Genomic DNA, 25,423 nt, shown 5'->3' with positions numbered 1-25,423 from the left:
TCACCGGTCGATTGGGCAGGAAATTGCACAGTGTGCCCAGCATAAGTAACAAAGTTAATAGGATATGGCCCATTATCTGATTTAACTCATGGTTTATCTCTCCTTGTTTGTTTATCTCATAAATTATCTCGCCAAATAATTGAGGTAGTGAAAAGTAAGTGTGGTGGGATAATTCATGTGAAAAGTTTAAAAGGAATACTGTAGGGGTCGGGAGAAAATGAGTTGAACTTACCCGGCGCTTCTAATGGTCCCCTGCAGACATCCTGTGCCCACGCAGCCGCTCACCGATGCTCTGGCCCCGCCTCCGGGTCACTTCTGAAATTTCAGACTTTAAAGTCTGAAAACCACTGCGTCTGCGTTGCTGATGTCACCAGGGGCGTACAGCGCAGGCACAGACCATACTAGGCCTGCACAGTACGCTCCTGGTGATATCAGTGGGAGCGAGGACACGTAAATTCAGACGCAGTCGTTTTCAGACTTTAAGGTCTGAAATTCCAGAAGTCAACCGGAGGCGGGGCCGGAGCATCAGTGAGTGGCTGCGCGGGCACAGGATGTCTGCGGGGGACCATTAGAAGCCCTGGGTAAGTTCAACTCATTTTCCCCCGACCCCTACAGTATTCCTTTAAGAATCAACCCCCCCAAATTCCAGCTCTGAGCACACAGGTAACGGACCTCTAAACCATGTTTTTATTTTATTTTAGTGAACAGAAAAGAGTATCATCTTGCTTATACAATACAAATACAAAAACAAAATGGTAGCATAAAAAAATATAAAGTCTCCCAGCTCGATGTCTAACCACCAGTATAACTACAAATTATGGACACCCTCACGAAAACTGCGACCCCCCCAATGTTCACACTCTCTCCCTTGCCTCCTTTTGTTGACCTCACAGCCTGGGGAGGTCCATCTTGCAAGGTTCATAAAGCAAGTGTGGTCATTATGATCTTCAAGCCCATAACCAGTGTAGCCATAGAAACACCCCGTGGAGGATAGACACCTGAGTCAGAGGGAGCACAGGTTAGTAGCTGAGGGCTCCCCCATCTTTTGATCCACAAGTGGTAGCAGGGGCTACTCCTCTATGGCTGCGTCCCTGAGGTAGACCCCGTTGTTCTGCATGGAATTACTTTATCTTTACTACACAGGGTCACAACAAGGTCTTTTTTTGAGCATAGGACACTGGGAGCACACTCGTCCGTCAGTTTTCTGTATGCTTTTTCTGCACGCCATGTGTGTCTGTATGTGTGAAAACATGCACGTTTTATCACAGAAGCTAATGTAATTGATAAAGAAAATGCGTGCAGTGTTTCGCTGATGTCTATTTTCATCTGCATGGGGAAAACGCATTCAAGTGTGCACTAGCCTACTGAATAACATTGGTTCTGAGGTTACCTGTGCAGAAAGCGAGGGGGGGGCTGTGATTTCTAGTTACGCCCCTGACATACACATGTCTATCTCATTATGTCACCTTGTGTATCCTTTAAGAATCTATCTGCTACTATATTGTCTTAACTTTTCTGCAGAGGTTTACATTAAATAAACAATCCATGAAGTACCAAAGGAAATTGTTACAGCCCCACCAGCCATATGGAATTCCTATAATATTTCAATTCTGTATACATATTTTATCTCCAGCCAGCAGGGAATTAAAATGTAACACCAAGCAATGCAAAGCCACACCTGCCAAGGATTACTATGTGTATTAATCTAGCAGGATATACATTACAAAGATTAGAGCTGAGGGCACGGTGGTTAATGTATAAAATGCAGCTAGCTCCTGGTCTATGAATCGGAGAGGATTAATAAGGCCAAGCAGCTTTACGACCAGGAGCGAATTTAGTTTCCAGGATTGATCTGTAATTTAGAGCGAATGCACTACTGAAAGGGAGGTTTTAGTGGAGAACTGCAGAGATTGACACAATTAAGGAAAGAGATCGTCAAAGGTCAAATTGGTACTCGAGCAGAATGAGATGTGGGGGCAGTGAATTAATAGCACCTTCCCTGCTCAGTCACCAGGAAACTTGCTGATGGCCCAGAAAAGTAGAGTAGAGAAAGTAGCGCATAACTTCCCCCGATGGAACCCAGCTCATTTCTGTTCCAATCTTTATAACCGCCATTCTTATCAGGCTGAATGGGGAAGCGCGTTGGCTCTCAAAGCACAGCACGGCCATCTCGGTGAATCCAGGAGCTACAAACTACTGATGGGATGGAATGATGGATTCTCCCCTGCGAATGATCCTGCAAGAGTCAAGATCATCAGTAACTCAGCAGCCTTCCCATTAGAAAGCATCGTAAAGGAGATTCATCTTCCCAAATGCCCATATTTAAACTGTCTTCTGCTTTGAAGAGAGGCCCATCTGAAGCTACCGCATCCTGGCAGATATATATTCCGTGTATGTCTTGACTTCTTTCATCTGTCTAGACTTTAGAGCAAAACTATAGATTATAGTCGAAAAAAACATCAATACAGAACTATAATGGATTGAAGAATTTAAAAAGTGGATTCCCACTGTTGGGTGGATGCGTGAATGCTGGCTTGGTTTAATCGAAAGGCCACATAAGTTGCTGCCTGCTGGGATGGAAAGCTGCCCCTTATCTCATTATTAGCACATATTGAGAATGTTGAACTCTGATGCTATGAAATGTCATTGAATGCATTGTTTGGAAACCTCCCGTAGCAGCCAGAGCCTTTTGCTCTGCAGATCCGGTCTCTTCAATGTTCAAATGACCAGCTTCCTGTTTCATGTCTGTTTCAGATGGAGGAAAGAAGAACAGTGAACTGTAGTAGTCCAGTTCTCGCTCAAGGCTGTCAGCTGGAGCCGGAGGAAGAGTGTCGCTCTCCGAGTTCTGATCTTTGGCTAAGATGCATGTTCTGCTTACACAAAATGCACTAGATCATATCCAGGCAGACATAAAAATACACTTTCATACAGTTAAACATTTGTTAAAAGGCATTAATGGACTGTATATAAAGATGGCATAAGTGCATAAATCAATGCACATTTTTCCCAGCAAAAGTGGTTGGGGTCACATTTTACCCATATTGTTGGGGTTCATTTGAAGTTTTCGCCTTGGAATTCTAATTTCTTTGCTGTTACTACGACTGGTGAGGTAAGTAACAATGATAGCCAAAACCTTATGGCATCAGTTGAATAATATGGCTGAAGAACAGGAGTTGCGAAAACCATAATCGTGTGCAGTTTCCACGAGCCCATGAGGACCCCTCTTGTGACCACTGATGGCCACCCCACTGACAGATGTGTGCTGCCTACCAAGGGCAGGCGCTACCCAGAGCTTGTAGGGGCTCCCAGTCGCTACAAGAGGAAAAAAATTTCAAATCGGCCTTATAGTTTTTGAGAAAATCGATTTTAAAGTTTCAAAGGGAAAAAAAATACACATTTAAAAACCTGCCAAATTTAATGGTTAATAGCAAATCCACCTTAAATTCTAGAAACCCTAAATTTGCAGGATATCTTAAGGAGATCATTAGAAATAGGAGGAAAAAACAATTTTTCAAAAAGACCTTCTAGTTTTTGAGAAAATCGATTTTAAAGTTTCAAAGGAAAAGAGTATACTTTTAAATGCGGTAAATGTCACTTTTAGTAGCAAACCTAACGGTAGTGTAATTTTACATGCATCAAACGAAAGAGTAATACATTTCCTGACGGGGTTTCCTGGGGGGCCATATGCAGCTGCAGCGCTTTGGCCAGGGATCGCTATACAGCCGCAATATGGCTGGATGAAGATCCCTGGCATTTCTTCCTATTTTCCCAATTTTTTTTTATGTTTAGAGTGTGGGAATTAAAAAAAAAAATTATGTGGGGTCCCCCCTCCTGAAACCTTTTAACCCCTTGTCCCCCATGCAGGCTGGGATAGCCAGAATGTGGAGCTCCGACCGATTGGGACTTCACACCCTGACTATACCAGCTGCAAAAAAGGTCCCTTAATGCCAATTTTTGTTCCGGGGCATATGTTGGGGGGGCCCCCCAGGTTTATTTTGCCCTGGGGCCCTATTGTTGCTTAAACCGGCCCTGTGCCTACCAGACCCCAACCAATGCAGTAATGGCAGGCAGCAGAGTGTGATCCAGTCAGTGTTTTGCTCTCTTACTTGCTTTAACCATTTATTTTTATTAGCAATACAAAACAAGACAATACACACTAAAAATCAACCAGAACAGGATCAGGCATCCTCAAAAACTTAGCAACAACATCTTATACACTACAACCACATCAGAGAACCATTGAAAGGATGACTGCAATCCACACTGTGGAGTAAGCCGCCCACAACCTTATTAAAGAATACATAAAACAATATGCATACTGATTACTTATTGCAAGCAAAACACAGGTGCCAACAGCTATTTGTGTCAAACCAATCTGAAAGATCTTCAGCCATTTTGTATTTTCTAGCAACTGCAAACAAAAACACAGGCCCCGTAAAGGAACCCCCCCCCCCAAAAAAAAATAAAATAAACTAGAGAAGCAAGAAACTCCTTCCTGTTTATTCATGTGCCTGCTTGCACTCCCGTGACTTCTTGCCCTGCTGTGTCACTTCCTGGTCCCACAGAATGATTACATGATTATAGTGGCTGGACCATTGAGTGACATGGTATGGTGGAGAGAGGCATAAGGTGTCTATTAGCGACACAATATTTTCCTCAGATGCAATTAATTAGAGTTGTGCAGAGCAGGATCATCCACCAGGCAACCTAGACAGGTGTTTTGGGCCTAGTGGGTGTCAAGGAGCCCACTAGCCACCTTCTCTGACTTCTGTCCACTTCAGCTTATTAAATGGATCACAAGTTGTGGGATCATAGCTTAACCTCCCTGGCGGTAAGCACGGGCTATGCCGCCGGAAGGCACCGCTCAGGGCCAGCTGGGCCGATTTGCATAATTTTTTTTTGCTACACGCAGCTAGCACTTTGCTAGCTGCAAGTGCATGACGATCGCCGCCGCTACCCGCCGATCTGCCACTATCTGTCGCGCCGCAGCCGCCCCCCCCCCCCCCAGACCCCGTGCGCTGCCTGGCCAATCAGTGCCAGGCAGCGCTGTGGGGTGGATCGTAGTCCCCTTTGACGTCACAACGTCGATGACGTCAGTGACGTCATCCCGCCCGTCGCCATGGCGACGGGGGAAGCCCTCCAGGAGATCCCGTTCTTTGAACGGGATCTCCTGATCTCCAATCACCGGAGGCGATCGGAGGGGCTGGGGGGATGCCGCTGAGCAGCGGCTATCATGTAGCAAGACCTTGTCTCGCTACATAAAAATTTTTCTTTTTTTAAAAAAACGGCTCTGCTGCCCCCTGGCGGATTTTGATAAACCGCCAGGAGGGTTAAGTAATAAGATGGTAATTATTGATCGTACCCATAAAAGGGTTAATTAGGGCGCTTTCTTTATTCAAATATGATCAATAAATCTGACAAAACAATCAACAAAATTCTGTATTCCGATCGACAATAGAATTGTTTCATGTCAATTTTCTTGTAAAATTCGGACCAATTATCACATCTGAGGACAATATTGTACCATTAATGGGCACTTTTAAGAAGGCCCGAGCACCTGATCAGGATGACATGCTGGCCAGACAGATAACATATAACTAAACACTGTACAAAGGTCAATAAAGGGTGCCATGGTGGTATCAAGGGGGATTAAATATAAAAGCAGCACTGCAGGGGGCATTAGAGGGAACTAATACAATAATAACAACAGAGGGTCTTATAGGGGGCAATGAAGAGTACTACTACTGAGCAAGTTCATAAATCTGCCCCTGTAACTGTGCTACTGTGAAAAATGTATTTTTCGAGATCAATTTAAGGAAGTTTGGATTTCTTGTGAAATTCCCACACAACTTTAGTTCTTCAGATCCCTCTGTAGTCTGATCATACAGCATGCGCATCGTTGTTCTGGAACTTTGCAGCTAATTTCTTATTCTCTGCTTGTTATTTTTTTCTGTTATACAGAATGCTATTATGTTCTTGTACTGATTCTTATCCCACATTCAGGGCCAGATTTCTGCAAAGGCCAACAAAGGCCCGGGCCTTGGGTGGCTGCAGCCCAGGGGGCACCTGAACATGAAAGAGGGACTGCTACATAGGAAAAAGGAGGCTTGAAATTGGAGATCAACACATGAAATGTGAAAACTGATACCCAAGGGAGCTGTTCATGAAAGAGAAGGGATATCGTACATGGATGTTACACATGGAAGAGGGGGCTGTACATGGAACGAAGGGGCGCTGCTACGCATAGAAGGGAAGGTACAATATATTTGGCCTAGGCACACAAAAAGTATAAATCTGGCCTTGCCCATATTACAACTGTGACTATGATGTGTCAAATAATAACCCCCTCCCGACCGCCTAACGCCGATCGGCATCAGGAGGGTGGGAGCCCCAGGACTGCCTAACTCGGAAGGCATCAAGACCTGGGGCGGGGTTTAGCAGAAATCCATTTTGCAGCATCTGCGCTTGAGCTCCGTCATCAGTCTCCCAGCCAGGGCAGCCATCAGGGGGGGACAACTGACACTGCAGTGAGGGGCCCAGGGCTTCTGCTGGCTGCGGGCCTGTGGCTCACTAACCAGCACACCGCATTCCAGCACTGAGAGAAGAGTGACATCAGCGCTTGAACATGGGGAGCAGATGAGTGAGCCCGCTAAGGTGGACTTTCTATACTAGGGCCCCAACTATATATGGCTACAGGCTACCTATACTGGGCCACCTACAATACCTGGCTACCTATACTTGGGGCCTCTACACCAGGCTACCTATACTGGGGGCATCTACACCAGGCTACCTATACTGGGGCACCACCTATAGCTGGCTACTTATACTGGGGGAACCTATACTTGGCTACCTATACTGGGGGAACATATACCTGGCTACCTATATTGGGATCACCTATACCTGGCTAGGGCAGGGGGATGAGCTGAGACAGAAGGGACAGGGGGATAAAAGAGGCACAGGGGAACAGAGGCAGACAAAAGAGGTACAGGGAGAAAAAAGATGAGACAGGAACATGACGTCACACAGAGGGACACAAAAGAGGCACAAACTGAGGTGAGACAGAGGGGGACAAAAGAGGCAAAGGACAAAAGGAGGGGACAAAAAAGAACGGATAAAGGATAAGAACAGACCTACAAGTCCCTATCTCATTTGTTAACCAAGGACTACCTGTATTTTGCTAGTATTTGGCTCTACCCACAATATGCCATGGTTATGCCCACTTTTTGCCCCATCACGCTGTGCATGCCGCCTTCTTCAGTGTCGGAGCCATGTACATTTTTGCCGCAGTGCACTTCGTGCACGGACACGGGGTGGGGTGGCTAGTGGGTGGACACAGAAACCAGTGGGTGGGCCCAGGGAGGGGGGCCCAGGCCTGATGATGCGTGAGGGGCCCCAAAATTTCCGATGGCGGCCCTGCTCCGCTAGGAGGCTGTTAGACAGAGCCATCTATTTACATTGTACAGCACTGCGATCTACTGCAGTTCTGTACTGGGGACAGCTGTGTCACTTGGCTGTCCCCTGGGGAGGCACAAGAGCGATCGGCTCTCATAGGCTGATGCCTATGACAGCTGATCGCTGTTATTGGCTGGTAGGGGGAGGGAGGGGGTAAAAAAAATAAAAAAAAGACAAATGTATTGAAAAAATAAATACATAAAAAAACAAAAACAAACAAACATTGCAGGATCGATCAGAGCCCACCAACAGAAAGCTCCTGTTTATTTACAAGGACCAGACAGACACTGTTTCTCTACAAATTAATAGAGCTATTTAAAGGGAACCTGAACATGAGAGGTAAATGAAGGCTGCCATATTTATTTCCTTGCCTGTCAGTCCTGCTAATCATTCCATCTTAACCTAAATCACAATGCTTGTAGGTTTAAATATTGTATACTATCCCATCTCTTGTTGTCTCCCCCTATTCCTTTAGATTATAGGCTTGCAAGGGGAGGGCTCTCTCCTCCTTTGGTGTCTTTAAATATGTTATACATTTTATTCATTTCACTGTAATTACCATTTGTGTATTTTGTAGCCATTCTGTATTTTGTATCAACTCTGTATTTTGTATATTGGTGTATACCACTGTCTGGATTATTATGTAACCCATGCTTGTTTGTTACTTTGTACAGTGCCATAGAATATGTTTGTGCTTTATAAATAAATACCATATATACTCGCATACAAGCCGAATTTTTGACCCCCAAAAAGTGGGTCAAAAGTTGGGGGTCGGCTTGTATGCGAGTCTTCCCTGGTGGTCCGTGGTCCGCGGCCCCCGCTACCCCCTCCCGCCGCCGCTGCTATTACCTGCAGCGGCTTCCTCTTCCCCGGCGCTTCCTCTTCCCCGCTCTGCGCTCTCATGCCCGTATGAAGAGATCACAGCAGCGCGCCCGGCGCTGCTGCTGTGACGATGCAGGGGGCAGGAAAGAGCGGTTCCCCTGGTAACAGCGATACAGATCGCCGCTACAGGGCGCTCTTTCCTGCCCCCTGCATCGTCACAGCAGCAGCGCCGGGCGCGCTGCTGTGATCTCTTCATACGGGCATGAGAGCGCAGAGCGGGGAAGAGGAAGCGCCGGGGAAGAGGAAGCCGCTGCAGGTAATAGCAGCAGCAGCGGCGGCGGGAGGGGGGCGAGCAGGGCACTATACTGGCCACTACCTACCTACACTGGGTACTATACTAGCTAAACTGGGCACTATACTAGCTAAACTGGGCACTTTACTAGCTAAACTGGGCACTTTACTAGCTATACTGGGGCACTACCTACCTATACTGGGGCACTACCTACCTATACTGGGGCACTACCTACCTATACTGGGGCACTATACTAGCTATACTGGGAATTATACTAGCTAAACTGGGCACTTTACTAGCTATACTGGGGCACTACCTACCTATACTGGGGCACTACCTACCTATACTGGGGCACTATACTAGCTATACTGGGAATTATACTAGCTAAACTGGGCACTTTACTAGCTAAACTGGGCACTTTACTAGCTAAACTGGGCACTATACTGGCTATACTGGGGCACTACCTACCTATACTGGGCACTATACTGGCTAAACTGGGCACTACCTACCTATACTGGGGCACTACCTACCTATACTGGGGCACTACCTACCTATACTGGGGCACTATACTAGCTATACTGGGAACTATACTAGCTAAACTGGGCACTATACTAGCTAAACTGGGCACTATACTAGCTATACTGGGGCACTATACTAGCTATACTGGGCACTATACTAGCTATACTGGGGCACTATACTAGCTATACTGGGGCACTATACTAGCTATACTGGGGCACTATACTAGCTATACTGGGCACTATACTAGCTATACTGGGGCACTACCTACCTATACTGGGCACTATACTGGCTAAACTGGGCACTATACTAGCTATACTGGGGCACTACCTACCCTTTCTGGGCACTATACTAGCTATACTGGGACACACTGGGGGGATCATGCGGCCAGCATTTCCTACCCCCGGCTTATATGGGGGTCAATCATTTTTCCCTGGTTTTTCATGGAAAAGTTGGGGGGGGTCGGCTTATATGCGGGTCGGCTTATATGCGAGTATATACGGTACTAATTCCATATCAGTTGTGTCACACTTCTGAAACAAGCATGCTTTTTGAAGGTCAGGGTCTACGGACTACGGCTGTATGTATCGGCTGTATGTATCAGATGCAGAGGATCTGCAGGACTGCCCAGTAACTGGTATTGTTTAAAATTAAATAAATATGTCAGCCTCCATATACCTCTCAGTTCAGGTTCCCTTTAATATTATTGTTAATGACCTAAACATGACATATCATTAGAGGGAGGAATGAGAGAAGTTTAATAACAAATTAAACTGGACGGTCTTCATGCATAGCACAAATAAACATTGGCCACAGGTGGAGGAATATGTTCCATCTGAACAATCTTCCTGATGAAGCTTATGAGATGAATAATATACCAGCCTATGCTTTTAATTGTCAATCTTAGGCAGAATTGGCTTTGAGGGAAGTACAACCAACGGCAGACTATACTGTTTTCATTTAAAGGAGTACTATCGATTGAAACGATTTTTTCTTTTAATACTCTATATTAGTGTACACATTACCACTAGTGCTAGGGGCACTTTATTTATTCATCCAGGTCTCTCTCTCACTATCCCTGCTTAAAAATTCATTTCTCACACAGCTCATAGTAGTTTGGGTCACCCTGAGCTGCTTGGTTACTCTGTCACACAGCTCACAAATATATTTCACTGTGTCACTCACAGCATGCAGCAGACATGAGGAGAAATAGGCTGATCTGAGGTGGTAACAGGTAACTAAATGAGCTGAAATATTGCTGGAATATAACTAGCTATACCAGGAGTCTGTGTTTACACTCAGACTGGCTGCCTGCTTGAGGCGATTCACTCCAGGCTGCATCCACTTTACAAGCTGCTGAGAGGGGCAGACCACTGTCTACAATTAGCATTATTAGTATCTTTATCAGTAAAGAGAAGCAAAGATAATAAACACACATTGCTAGAATCTTTAACCCCTTACCACCATATCAACAAGATTCTTTCAGCAAGGTGATAATTAAACTATAAACTGAGGAGTTGATAGCATCTCCCCTTTGCAGAGACATGGTCTAGCCCTCTGGGAGCCCTCAGTATTAGATACATTTTGTATCCAACACTGACGCCAAAACTGACGGAGGATTTTACAGCTGAGAGGAACAGTTGTGTGAGGAATCAAATTGCTCCTAGTACTTGCCCTAATGTGTGCTACAACATACAGCATTTAAAAATAAATGCATACATCGATAGTATTCGTTTAACTGATTAATAATCCACCACGGGGCACTCCTGTACACAGGGGGCTGGATGCCGGTGTTTATAAAGAAAAATGTACTTGCGTTTGATTCTCTAAGAAACATTCCAGTTTGGTTCCTGTCGACATGAACATTTCTCTCATGTCTTTCTATTGCTGATTATACAGTATAACAAATGGAAGCTTTTTAGCCAAAGGGGAATCTATCCCTTGCGAGAAATGATTGTAGACATATACAAGGCTTATCTATTAACATATAATCTGCACCAAAGTAAGCCACCAGGGAGCCAGTCAATGGGCTTATGTCATAGTGTCTTTCTATCATAACGCCGTCCTATGTGACAGTTACTTGGCTCTGTGTGCTTTTATCTTGATGTAGAGATACCATTAAACTGGTAATTTATGATCCCAAACAAGCAAGCAATGCAAGCAATCTGAGAGGGTGTGAAGGTGTGGCAATCAGCACATTGTGTCTGTTTACTGAAAGTGGCCATTACTACGCAAGCAGTATTTCCAGTCTTCCAGCCACTGATAACTAGCACTGAGTGATCTGGTATTTGCTACTGGGGCAGGATATCTGGGTGATACAGAGAAATATTCCCTCCAGTTTCTCAGTCTGGGTGATCAATGTCACTTAGTGATCTGTATGAGAGCCCTTTAGGGTGTCCATACTTTCTCAGTTTTTGGCATGGATAATGATCTTATCTGGCAGATATTGATGCCGCAACATGACCACCTGATCAATGATTTAAATACATTTTCAGACAAAATTGGTAGAAAGGATCGGGCATGGGCATATTGGAAAATCTTGGTCACAAGGGCTTGATCAGGTGAGCGAGGGTAACAGCATTTGATTTTCCGATGACTGATGGACCCAACAGTCCTCCGGCTGGTCTTTCCCCAAGTGTATGTGTTACCCCTCCTCCTGGGCCCATGGTGAGTGTTGGAGGCTCACCTGTCATGCAAACACAATTCCTTGCCTCCTAGTGTCTGGTGTCTTTTTGGATTGTCACCACAAGCGCCTGTTCCATGCGACACTGCACTGTAACATCCTTACGTGCTCCACTTCAAGAAGAGCCCAGACACCGGAGGAGGTGCACAGGTGTCACAGGGCGGTTACATAAACTGGAGGGGGGGGGGAAGGTGGCACCTGCAGGCAGGCAGCAGTGCTAGGACATTTGTTTTTTAGGTGATATTTTTCCATCAGACCAATAAAATGCTGTTTAAAGAGACTCTGTAACAAAAATGTCATCCTGTTTTCTACCATCCTACAAGTTCCTAAACCTATTCTAATGTGCTCTGGCTTACTGCAGCACTTTCTACTATCACCGTCCCTCTAATAAATCAGCTTATCTTTCCCCTGTTGGACTTGTCGCCCTGGAAGGCTGCCAACTCTTCAGTGTTGATCTGCTATGCACGCCCCCCTCCAGGCCCCTCTATGCACACTCCCGTGTATGTGTGTGTTATTTATATAAGCCAGCTTTTCTCTGCTCTCTTATCTTTTACAAGCTGGATAAATCATCTGTTGTGAAAGGAGTCACATGCTGAGGAATTACAGACACGGGTAGAGCTGTCTGCAGGAAGAAACAATCAGCCTGTAACTCTTCAGTGGGTGAGAGCTGCAGGGAGAAAGAAACACACAAATGATCTCTTGAGATTCCAAAGGAAAGCTGTATACAGCCTGCTTGAGTATGGATGTATTTTCTATGTGTGGACATACTGTACCTCAACCTACTTCCTGTTTTGGTGGCCATTTTGTTTGTTTATAAACAAACTTTTTAAAACTGTTTTTAACCACTTTTAATGCGGCGGGGAGCGGCGAAATTGTGACAGAGGGTAATAGGAGATGTCCCCTAATGCACTGGTATGTTTACTTTTGTGCGATTTTAACAATACAGATTCTCTTTAAGCTACCAGCAAGCAAGAAAATGCTCAGAATAATTTTGAGTCATTTTTCACCTACTTTTTGGTAATTTCATTTGGAGTATTCTGAAAAGTTATTTTCAATATATGAAAAATAAATATCTCCTAGGAGAAAACTTTGGAGAAAAAGTGAGTTGATTCATGCCCACAGAGAGATACGTAATATTGAGGTAAGACAGATAAGGAGAAATACATCACATGACAGGTATGAAAAGAGCCCATATTCAATCAACTTTACTGCAGAGTGCTTTCTCAGTAGATATATTTTTCCTACTCAAAAGTAAACACTAAAGTAATATCAAGCTTGTTTTACATTTTTATTTTGCTTGCTTGGGGCATAAAATATGTTTGTTTGTTTTTTAGGTAGGTCAGATAAGGCAAGAAAAATCTTGAGGTAAGACAAATAAGAAGACATGAATCGTGAGTAGGGATGGTCAATGATGCAAGATTATGCAAATTGTGTATGCAAATTTATTCAGCTGGAAAATGGACCAATCAAATCTTACTTCAGCAGGATCTGATTGGTTCATTTTTTATGTGGCATAAATTTGCATACAAAATTTGCATAATGCTGCATCATCTCAAAATTATTTGCATCTCATTGACCATTCCTAATCATGAGTTAAGACAAATAAATAAGGGTAATTATGAGGTAATCAGACAAGGAGATATGATACACTAGATTAGTTGTATGCATCAGTAGGGATGCTCATTCGGATTCCGCGGAAATGCAATTTCCGAAATTCCGATCGGAAATTGCATTTCCGCATCGGAATGCGGAAATCGGTAATGCAAGAGCCGTAGGCGGATTTCCGCCGGAAATCGCGGAAATTTCCGCCGGAAATCGCGGAAATTCCACCCGACTTTAACATCGATTTTCTCAAAAACTATAAGGTCTTTTTGAAAACTTTTTTTTGCATCTTGTTCACAAGATTCAGTTTAATAAACGCTAAAAATTTGGTGTTTCTAGGACTTAAGGGAGCTTTTCTATTAACCGCTAAAGTCGGCGGATTTTTACTGTAATGTAAAATGCAGAAAATCTGCATCTGTCTATTTTCTGCATTTTACATTACAGTAAAAATCCACCGACTTTAGAAGTTGATAGCAAAGCCCCCGTGAGTCCTAGAAACACCAAATTTGCAGGGTTTATTAAACAGAACCTTCTGAGCAAGATGCAAAAAAAAGTTTTCAAAAAGACCTTATAGTTTTTGTGAAAATCGATGTTAAAGTCGGGCGGAATTTCCGCGATTTCCGGCGGAAATTCCGCCTTGGAATGCGGAAATTGGTAGCGGAATGCGGAATCGGTAATCGGTACATGACGGAATGCGGAATTACCGCGGAATCGGAATTTGGCATTCCGACCATCCCTATGCATCAGCCCCATAGAGTGAAATCCTTGCAATGATGCACAAGATCTCAGGCTAAGATGTCCTTTATGAAATACTCTGAGCCTTAAACAGGCATCCCTGGCTAAAACTGTACTTTTATTAATATTTAGGAAAACACATGGGATTAAAACCACTAAGTTTTTGTTACTGTCTATCCCCCAGTTAGGGACATCTTGGCCTTTTCACTATTGCCCTGATATAGAAAGTGGACTTGATGTCTAAATTTTATGTCTGTCATTGAAACAGGAATTGGAAACCACCCAGCTCTTCACCACTGAGAACAAATGTCAATGTGTACTTGTGGGAATATTGATGTAAGCAGAATTCTAGCCAATGATAGGTGGTGGTCCTTTGGTGAACAAACTAAGAGCAAAATAAATTACTGTAGTAGTCATCTGAATGACACCTTACAAAGCCACCCTCACCCTCCTCTGCTTCCAGCCGCAATCATTTTATACTTGCTTGCTTAGGAATAATTTATTCATTTATTTTGAGTATTTAACCATTATGAGCTCCAAAGGAGAGTCTAGACATTACTAGAGTCAGTTCCAGACACAAATGTTTTATTAGTTCTGTATGTTCACTCACTAGCTCTTCACTGCACATCTTTAATATGTCACTCACCACTAGTATGTTATAATTAAATGCTAAATGTGGTTAATGAACATACTAGTCATGATCTGACATTTTAGCTAACTACTTAGGAACAATTAAGGCAGTCATTAGCTACACTGTTAAAGAGCATCTTTTAGGAATAATTAAAATCTACATTTTTTATTTCCTCAGTCCCCACTCCTCTGAATATACCACAAACAATAAAAACAGAAATAATACCGTACTTCGTTCATAACTGTCATGCAAACACCATAGACATATTGCTTTATATAATTATTTATAAGAAACCTGTGGCCACCATTGCACTTCCTTCACCATAAAGCAGTGGCTTATGGGAGGGGGCATGGCCTAAACTCCAAGCCTCCGGAGAATGCAGCAACTCAACCGGAAGTCCAGGAAGAAAAGAAAAGCAGTGGTCATGTACCTGTGAATAGTGTTGAGCCAATATGTCCGTTTTCGTTTCTCCATAATTTTCCTCGAACATGTCACATTTTTGCATGAGAATATTCTAGAAAATATAAAGGAATGAGAAAAGAGGTTTTTGCACGGATCTGAATACTTATAAACAATATAAGGGCATGCATGAGAAAACACATTTTGCCGAATGCATTGAAGTATTTCTATTGCATGCCAAATACTCAAGAAAATATAAGAATTTGAGAAAACACATTTTTGCGCAGATGAGAACACATGCAAAACTTTATAGGCAATTAGGTTTAAGTTAAGTTTTCAGCAGCAGCACTGCCATCAATAGTCATGAGAGTCAGATTTTGAAGAAAGTTCTTATAGCCGCAAATGTGGGTTTTGCGAAAATCCATTATAATTTCACAAAAATATTGAGTAAGGCGAAAATGCACAATACTTTCCAAAAATGACTTTGGTAAAAGTTCAATCTCATCCATAACTGCAAACAGAGACATTTAGCACTAATTTTCTTTGTAATCAGTCTTATTGCTGGGGTGGCGGGTGGAAGGAGTAGAGGATTGGAGGAAGGGATGTTTCATTGGGAGCATTTTAATTCTACACAACACTATTTTTTCAGGTAAATAACATTATGATAAGGCTGTCATAACTGATCTTCTTGGATGTTTTTTTTTCTGTGGATGTGTGAAAGTAATACGGAAATTATACTTTTTTATGTGAGGACTACTGTATATTTTTCTGCATTGACAATGGTTATTATTTTCTGTCTTGAGAAGAATATATTTAAAAGATTTGAGGTTGTACAAAATGGGCCTGATCTCATTCAGTTTTTCTCCTAGGAGATAATTTTTCATCTCTATTTAAAATAATTGTTTAGCACTCTGCAATTGAAAATGTACCAGAAGGTGTAAAAGTGCTGCCAAAATTATTCTGATGTATTATTCTTGCTTGGTGGTTGCTTAAAAGGCATTTTTGATAAGAGGAATATCATATAGGAGAAAGCTCTGGAGAAAACGTTAATTGTATATGGGCCAATTGGCACAATCCAATTCACTTTTCTCCTAAGTTTTAAAAAAAAGTCATATTCTTTTTAAAATAGCTTTCCAGCACTCTGCAATTGAAAAAGTACCAAAAAGTATTTGGAAAAGTTCCGTAAAAATTATTACGAGTATTTTCTTGCTTGCTGGTGGATTAAAAGGAATTTTACTGATAAGATGTGAAAATATCACCCAGGAGAACACTTGGAGAAAATGGCTCATATGCAATTAACTTTTTTCTCCAGAGAGAATTTTTCATCTTCTATTTAAAATAAATTTTCAGCACTTGGCAACTGAAAAAGTACTGAAAAGTAGGAGGAAAAGTACTATCAAAATTATTTTGACTATTTTCTTGCTTTCTGGTAGTTTAAAAAGCATTTTGTTGACAAAAGCTAAGGAGAAAACGTTAATTGCATATGGGCCAAAATGTATTCAATTGGGCCCAATGTTTCTTATATACTTGTGCTTCTATAATAAAAACAAATACATGAATACATTCTGTTGGTGGGCACTTCATTCCCCTAAAACCTCATGCTTAGTCCTCTCTCTTGGAATTTCAATTTAAAGGGGAACTTCAGCCTAAACAAAGATTCTGTCATCAGGTTACATTAGTTATGTTAATTAGAATAGATAGGTAATATAATCTCTTACCAACCCTGTTTTAAAAGAACAGGCAAATGTTTGTGATTCATGGGGGCTGCCATCTTTGTCATGGGGGCAGCCATCTTTTTGGTTGAAAGGAGGTGACAAGGAGCAGGAGACACAGTTCCAACTGTCCTGTGTCCTGATTACCCCTCCCAGCTGCACACACTAGAATTCAAATGTCAAATTAAAAATGTTAAAAAAAAAAAAATTGCACCAAAACAGCAGAACAAGAACAACAAAATCAGAAATCCCATCATGCTTTGCACAGCATCAGGGGAAAAAAGCCCGGGCAGTTTTCTTCTGTGCAGCTAAAAATGAGGCTTGTATAAGAGAAACAAAGTTCTGATGCTGTGAAACTGTTAAAGAAACACCAAGCCTTTTCAGTGCTGCTGAGTCGATTTTTAGTCCGGAGGTTCACTTTAAGCTTAGCTTAATTTACTGCTGTAATATGAAACCTTCAAAGAATAAGTACCTCACTTTGCTCTGGGGACTGGCAATCACATAACACTGGGCATCTCTTAGAGTCCTGATAATATTTTATTAAAACTCATTGCCTTGCCGTACTGGCATCCAGGGTTCTCATTTTTAGGCTGATAAATCCAAAATTACTATTCCATGCCGGCCTCTGCCTTTAGGACACTGTTAGGGACATTAAAATGTAAGAACCTTTTAAACGTAAGGACTGATAACGCACAATGGCCATGAATTAATTTACCCATTCAATGACTACCCATTAAACGACTACTGGATTCGGCAGAATTATATAACAAATAAAATTAATAGTACATTTTTTTTTCTTACATTTGTACAGAAATGTCAAATTATGATGTTAAAAATAAATACATGACAATTTAAAAAGTGCACATTTTTTACAATGTCATACAAGCTCAGGATTAGAAATGTATCAAATTGTATTTCCAAAAAAAGGCAAAGGAAGTACACTTCATACAGAACTCATTAGTGCCACTGAGCGCTTACATTGTACTGGCAGTAGAGGTGTGCAATCAATGCACATGGGGTGAATTAAAATTTCTGCATTTCCGATTGGAAATCGTTATTTCCAAAACTCTAAACCATTGGTCCAATCAGAGAATGCAGAATCACAGCGGGAATTTTAGTACAATGACAAGACAAGATTTTCCGATTTCCGTTTTTCTGCTTTTTTTGTTTGTTTGTTTTTGGGGGGTTTTTTTGTTTTTTTTTTACATTTTTTGCATTCTCTGATAAAAAAAAAAAGAAAAAAAAAAGGCTAAAATCAGAAATTGGAAATGGAAAAACTGAAATCGGAAATCGAAAAAACAGCTGACATTGAAACATCTGAAAAACGGAAATTAGCATTGGTGTAAATAAGAATTTGCGCAGAATTGGTATTGGGCATTTCTGACTATCCCTCCTGACATAACATCTGATTATTGCCGTAAAAGGGGCCCGAAGATAATAGACACTGACAAGTAATGTAACAAGTGGACTTATCCATGCTTATACCCCTGTTCTGTTTGGCTAAACATCATTTTTAGGGTTTTTAAAGGGTGGGCTAACTGCTGTTTTTGCTTGGTTTGGGGAAATAACATTTGATACATTTTTAATCATGTGCTGTTTAGGAATACCGTTTGTAGATTTGATGGTTTACATACGTGGTACAGTGTGAATTTAAATAGGTCAATATCCTGTACATTTGTTTTTGTGAAGTGCACATGTGAAAGCTGACAAGTAATACTGTATGCCTATGAAAATTGTATATAGTAGATTGTTCTTCTGCCAATTCAGATACTTAAATAATCAATTGTTGAACTCTTCAGAACTGCAAAGTCTCCTGCTCTTTCATCCGGCATTGGTACAGGTTAAGAACACAAGGCACCAGGATGAGACTGACATGCTGAGATACTATTCCTCAAGGGCTGCTGATAGGCCGGAGATTTGGGATTTTCCTAATTAACAAGCAATTAAGCAATTAACTTTGTTTCATATATCATTAAACAACGTGTAAAGGGTGTTCGTTGGCCTGAAAACCTGGACACTGAGGTGCACTTTGTGCAGCCAGCCATCATGCTACATCTGATGAGTGGATATTATGTGAATATGGAGCATTAATGGAGGACATATATCCTACATTATAGTCAGTTTACTGTTACACATCATTTCTACAATGTCAACATTGCTAGAGTACCTCCATGTAGGTGACAACGGGGTATATTTCATGGATCTTTATGTGTGGCCAGAGGTGATATCATAGAACAGACAGGACAGGCTGTTGAGATCATTTACAATGGGATCATTATTCTGCTTTTGTAGTCACATTACACACAGTCACTTTCCGCAGTAGGTCAGATCTGGTTATCACTATTAAATTCCAGTGATTAAAATCGCAGTATGTTACACAAAGCTGTATAGTAAACAGTGGTGCAAAGTACTATTTTACATACATAATGATTATATATCATGGATATCTACTGCAACACTTAACAGAATCCACAGTCATGTCTCAAACTGTCCCTCGGAGGAGCTCACACTATAATCCCTACAATAATCAGGATCTTATGTCTAAGGCCACATTTGGGGGCAGCCAACAGACTTACCAGTAGTGTAGCTTTTCAAATCCGTGTTTCGTCATTCGGAAAGCGGAATTACACCATACACGACACACACTTCAGCACCAAACCTAGTCATGGTCATGGGGTTGTAGTCCACCTCATGCTTCACATGACTCCAATGCTTCCTCCTTCCAAGTTGAAAGGAGAAAGCATCAGGGTGACGTGGACCATGACCCTCTCCACCAGCTTTGGTCCTGAAGCACGGTGTACAGAATATTTCCTAATAAAGAAACAGAGATTTGGAAACCAAGACTACTTACCAATATATGTTTGGGATGTCGGATGGAGGAAACCCACAGGGAAGGAGAGATACACAACTACAACACATACAAGCTCCATACAGATGGAGCTTGTATGTGTTGTAGTTGTGTATCTCAGCTTGTATGTGTAGTAGTTGTGTATCTTTCTTTCTCTCCTTCTAAGGTGTAGTATGTACTACTGTATATGCGGTTGTGGAAACAAACCCGACCCCACTCGAGTTAAGAAGTCTCTCTATAGTGTATAAAACAAATGGGTTAGCACCCCTTCATCAAGAGTGGACAGTAAGTAGTATAGATGAAACAGAAGCGTCAATAAGATTAAAATACACTAAAAACAATTTAAAAGGGGAGGGACTTACCTCCCAACAGAAGACACAAATAGTTTCTTCCAAAACAATTAGATTTATGAGGACAAAAAACAAATTCCACATGCAAAACGTTTTTTTAGGCTAACCTACTTTCTCAGGCAAACATATAAAGGAGTATCTGTTTTAAAGTGAACCTCCAGACTAAAAATCTACTCAGCAGCACTGAAAAGGCTTGGTGTTTCTTTAACAGTTTCACAGCATCAGAACCTTGTTTTATTTACCTAAGCCTCATTTTTAGCTGCACAGAAGAAAACTGCCCAGGCATTTTTCCCCTGATGCTGGGCAAAGCATGATGGGATTTCTGATGTTGTTCTCCTTCTGCTGTTTTGGCGCCAATTCGTTTTTTTTTTATTTTGAATTTGAGATTTGAAGCTTAGCGTGCACAGCTGGGAGGAGTGATCAGGACACAGGACAGTTGGAACTGTCTCATGTTCCCCGTCACCTCCTTTTAACCAAAAAGATGGCTGCCCCATGGCTGCCCCCAGCCTAGCACAAACATTTGCCTATTCTTTTAAAACAGGGTGGGTAAGATATTATATTACCTATCTTTTTTGATTAACATAACTAATGTAACTTAAAGTGGTCGGAAACTCCAACATAACATTCAATAAAAAATGTATTTTCCTACTTTTTATTACTCATTTAGTTATCATATTTGCATTTGTGCATAAGTAATATTCTCTGTTTACAAATTACAATTTTCCAAAGTGTAGTTTATTTTGCCCTGAAACCTGCCATTGCATTTTATTCAAACTGCTTTTTATTATATATCAACATCTTCTAATTAGCTGGTCTGAGCTGTTTGTGTGCTTGAAGCACAGGGAGCTTCACAGAGAGCACCTTTTCAGTTGTTACACTGTGTTTACACACATGTATCAACATTGGAATGCAAACAAAGATACTGTTATCTCCAGTTTGGATGTGGATTTGAAGCTGAATAGCAGGACAAAGTGCTTTGTTTAACCATTTCAGTGATGTTCTGCTAAACATTTTTTGGGGGGATAGTAGCTTTCTAGCTGTGAGAAATCTTTTAGAGCAAAGTAGAAATGCTGACTTTCAGACCACTTTAATGACAGTATGTTTGTTTAGGTTGAACTACTCCTTTAAGAATGCCTTAGAGATACTAATCTTGTTGTGGTCTTAAAACAGATACTTCTATATATACTCCTATATATGTTTGCCTGAGGAAGCAAGTTGTCCTGCGAAACACGTTGTATGTGGAGTTGTTTTCTATTAATAAAGCTGTTTTTTAAAGGAAACTGCTTGTGTCTATTAGGAGGTAAATCCACCACTACCTTCCCTTTTAAAGTGTTTTCTTTGTGGCTTTAAATCTTAGTGGCGCCTTTGTTTCATCTAGTGCTATACTTCACCATATAGTACTCCAGTGCTGGACACAGTGTAGCAAGGACCAAAATGTTACATTGCAGTGAGGCCCAAGCGTGTAGTGCTAATGGTAAAATGCCGGATCAGTGTGGCATGAGCTAAGACTGAAATCTACAATTTATGAATTTGGGGGGGGGGGGGGGAGTTGATGCTGATATAGGCCCTGTCCCCACCTTAGTAAAAGAAGCCTATTGGCTCAACCTCTGAAATAAGAACTTTATAACCAGAAAATATATAGATACAACACATACATACAAGTCCAGTAGATGGGAGGTGTAGGAAAGGACTACCAGGCAAACATAAAACTCTATTTGAATTAATTTAGACTTTAGAATTGAAATTCAGGCAGGCCTGTTGAGATGCTTTTTAGCTGTGGCATTCAACCCCTGTCTTGACGCGCTCTCCAAATGTGACAAATGTTTTTTATTGTGTCTTATGCAAATGAATGCCTAGATCACCTCTTCCTTGCAGAGTATCTATGACTGGTGTGCCAGTTCCAGCTTCTGAGATAGAAGGGCAACGTGGGCTCTGCATCCCAGCTATGTGCATCCTAATTTACCTTCTGCAGCATAATCTAAGTTCACTGTCTCTTCCTACTTCCAATTTATCTACATCAGTCGGGCGACGAGAAGCCCGGCTGCATGGACACCACAACCGAAGAGGAGTGAGTGTATGACAAGCCGGGGTAATCAGCTCTGACAGACGGATAAGTCTGTGGAATAATTTCCTCACTGTTCAGCAAATGAAGTTTCTACATGGGGTCTTTGAAAAGAAAAAAAGATAATGCAATTATCATATATTGATTTTTCATATGATAATACCTAATATGGTGCGTGAAAAGAATGCATGGATTGCTGTCAGTAGAGTCAGGCTTGAATATTTTCCCCCTTTCCCCATGCTTTATTCCTTGCAGAAGTGATACAGAGGTCACACAAATGCAGTGAAATATGTGCTTTTAAAATTATATTACAATTCTCAGTATTTGCAAAACAATTCTCCTCACGTGCAGCTCCATATTGAGCCAGGAAAAAAATAATTCTAGTGTGCATGAATGACCATACTTGCCCAAGTGCTGTACTGCCATACCTGCGCAGTAAGCCCAAGCCGCTTGTTCTCAAGTGGCTCTGTGCTCCTTCGCAGGCGTGGCTGTACTTGCTCAGGTGCAGTACAGCCATGATCATGCACGAAGGGGAATGTGACTGTGAACTAAAAGAGGGTTTCCCTCAGCAGTGGGTGTGTCCAGGAGGATTAACAACACGCCTGATTTGGGAAGAATACACAATTATTACCCTCTCGGAGGAAAAATAGCATTAAAACATAACTTTTAATTCATGTTTCTAAAAGGATCAAATACAAATACTACTAATAGTGAATACGTGTAACAATTGGGTTGGTAGGTACGGGTAGTTAGTCATATCGACAAGCCTGCCAATTTCCCATTGTTGATTATTATAAACCCCACACCACAAAACCCTACATGTTTCGTTTCAATAAATTAGAAACTTCGTCAGGAGCTAACAGTGTTAAAGTGCTAAGGTGCCAAAGTGCTAAAATAATAAAGACATTATCAGTATCACATAATACACATATTAGAGTAATAGCTAGTATGGCCCCAGTATGGTAGCCAAATGAGTACTGACCGCTGCAAGCTGTCCTTTTATACTAGTGGGAGTCTTGCACTGGATTCTGGGAAGGGGGGTGCCTAGGCACGCCCACTAGACAACCTACAATCTGCCTTTGTATTGGCTAATACACTCGTCCATCCCAATTTCAGCCAATCGGCATCAGAGTCATAGGTATTCATAATGTCACAAAAAGTAACTGAAAAGCAGTATCCAGCGCTCTACTTACAGAATTCAGTAGACCTATATGCGTGTGGTCGGCCACAGTATAAATAGAGTAATCCCCTCTCCTAGAATAGTGGTAAAATACCATTAAAGTTCCGTCCGAGAACGCTGGTTACTGATTGGCTGAGGGGTAAGCCAAGAGGGCGTACTGTGTGCGCCTATCACAGGCGTGCACAGCATAATGCATACTGCATTGGGCCAATGGGGAGCCGCGTTATATTTTAAGCGTCTTCCGCATATCTATTCGTGCACACAGGCAGTGCATAAATTAGGTGACGTCACCATCAGAGCGGCCGTAGCCGCGTCTCCGCCCAAAAAGCCTGGCTGCTATGGCAACCCCCCGCAACATAAACATACAGCGCTGACAACAGCGCGTGTAGAGCGTATCTGAGGGAGAACTTAAATACTGTAAATAAAATGGGGGAAAACTCAATCCACTAGCGAGGAAGATTTTATCAAGTGAACTAGATGTATATATCTGGATATTCATATAACCAATAGACGCCACTTGTTTTATTAAAAGGACATACATAGACCCTCAGAATGCATAAGTGCACTGTACACACTCTCCATCAGGCAGGAGGGGGGAGTTTAGGGAACACAAATCCCCCCATTTTTAAAGGCACCTAATAATGCATTATTCTTTTCAATCGTCCGGGCTCTCTATATGGATTAAAGAGAGCAACCATACATTTAATATAGATGGCATATCTGTGTCCTCGCAGTTACAGAGGTCCCACTCTAGACAACAGCCTGAAGGAGCCAGAGGTAGGTATCAAACATCCAGAAAGACATTCTAGTCACTGTTCCTTTTGTGGAAGATAGGGACCAGCCCATCAGAAAACGGTCAGGGAAGGCAAGAGAGATATGAGACATTTGCGGAAATAAAAGGGGGGGAGAGGAAAAAAGGCTGTATGGGGGGAATTTAAATGAAGGGGGCAAAGGTAAACCCCTCATTCAGGCCACCTGGGTTCAGAGTACCCAGTCGGTAAATCCAACGGGCCTCTAACTGTCTCAATTTCTGGTCCAGATTACCCCCTCTCGGACCCATTTTCCATCTCTGTATTACCCAGAAGCGCAGGCAGTTAGGGTCACCACTGTGTTTCTCCACAAAATGTTTTGCCACTGATGTTTGGCGTTTATGGAGAATATCACCAAGGTGTTCCATAATCCTGACTTTGACTGCCCTTGTTGTTTCCCCTATATATAATAGGGGACAGGGGCACTGTATCGCATATACAACCCCTTCTGTCTCGCAATTGAAAAAATCAAATAATTCGAAGGTACGCCCATCTTTAGGGGCAATGAAATCCTTGCATTTGCGTACATTTATACAAGCTTTACACTTGCCGCATTTGTACATTCCTTTCAAAGGGCCACTAAGCCAGGTTTTTTTCACAGTGCCTGCCCCATCACCTTTTACCGGAAGAAAGGAATGCATTAGATTATCACCCAAGTTCCTCCCTCTTCTATACGTGATTAAAGGGGCTCGTGGTAAATATGCATTCAGTTGTGGATCCAGTTTCAGAATTGACAAGTGTCTGTCAATAATTTTTTTGATGTTATTAGATTGGCTCGAGAACGTACTAATCAGTCTGGGTTTATTCCCTCCCACTACTTGATCCCTATTTTTTGGGATCAACAAATCTTTCCTTTCAACTGCTCTTGCTTTCTCATATGCTCCAGATATTACTGTTTTAGGGTACCCACGTTCAGAAAATCTTTTTTCCAAGATTTGACACTCTTTATCAAAATCCGGCTGGTTAGAACAGTTTTTGCGAGCTCTGAGAAACTGCCCTTTAGGGATGCCCTTTTTAAGGGGTTCAGGGTGGTAACTTTCCCATGATAACAATGAATTTGTGGCTGTTGGTTTACGATAAATCTTAGTGTCTAACCCTCCACGGTTGTTCTTAGTAATTTGTACATCAAGAAAGTTAATCGAGTTTTTGTCAATCTCGTGGGTAAAGAACATTCCGATATCGTTGGAGTTGAGTTGCTCGACAAAATCAACAAAGAGATCTCTGGGGCCGTCCCATAGGACAAAGATGTCGTCTATAAAACGGCCCCAGAAAATGACATGGGAGGTGTACACTGCAAGCTCCTCACCAAACACCACAGTGTCCTCCCACC

The 25,423-nt window shown here is 42.0% G+C and overlaps 1 protein-coding gene across 8 annotated transcripts in view; it reads right to left on the bottom strand.

Annotated features, from left to right (window-relative positions):
• The window catches only part of LRRTM4 (leucine rich repeat transmembrane neuronal 4), a 1,103,072-nt gene that overhangs the window by 483,616 nt on the left and 594,033 nt on the right, over positions 1-25,423 (bottom strand). For 7 of the 8 annotated variants that reach the window (XR_011030226.1, XM_068274824.1, XM_068274829.1 and 4 more), the window contains exon 3: positions 15,164-15,247. Coding sequence is in view for 7 of the 8 variants with exons in the window: in XM_068274824.1 (XP_068130925.1) it covers positions 15,164-15,247 (84 nt within the window). In the remaining variant the exon portion in view is untranslated. Of the gene's footprint in view, positions 1-2,768; positions 2,871-15,163; positions 15,248-25,423 lie in introns of those variants that run through there. The other variant, XM_068274828.1, reaches the window with a different exon arrangement.

This window comes from Hyperolius riggenbachi, chromosome 3, assembly GCF_040937935.1.
Source record: "Hyperolius riggenbachi isolate aHypRig1 chromosome 3, aHypRig1.pri, whole genome shotgun sequence".
NCBI classification, from domain to species: Eukaryota; Metazoa; Chordata; class Amphibia; order Anura; family Hyperoliidae; genus Hyperolius; species Hyperolius riggenbachi.
Note: the sequence above shows the minus strand (reverse complement) of the source record. Positions and strands in the feature narration are given on the sequence as shown.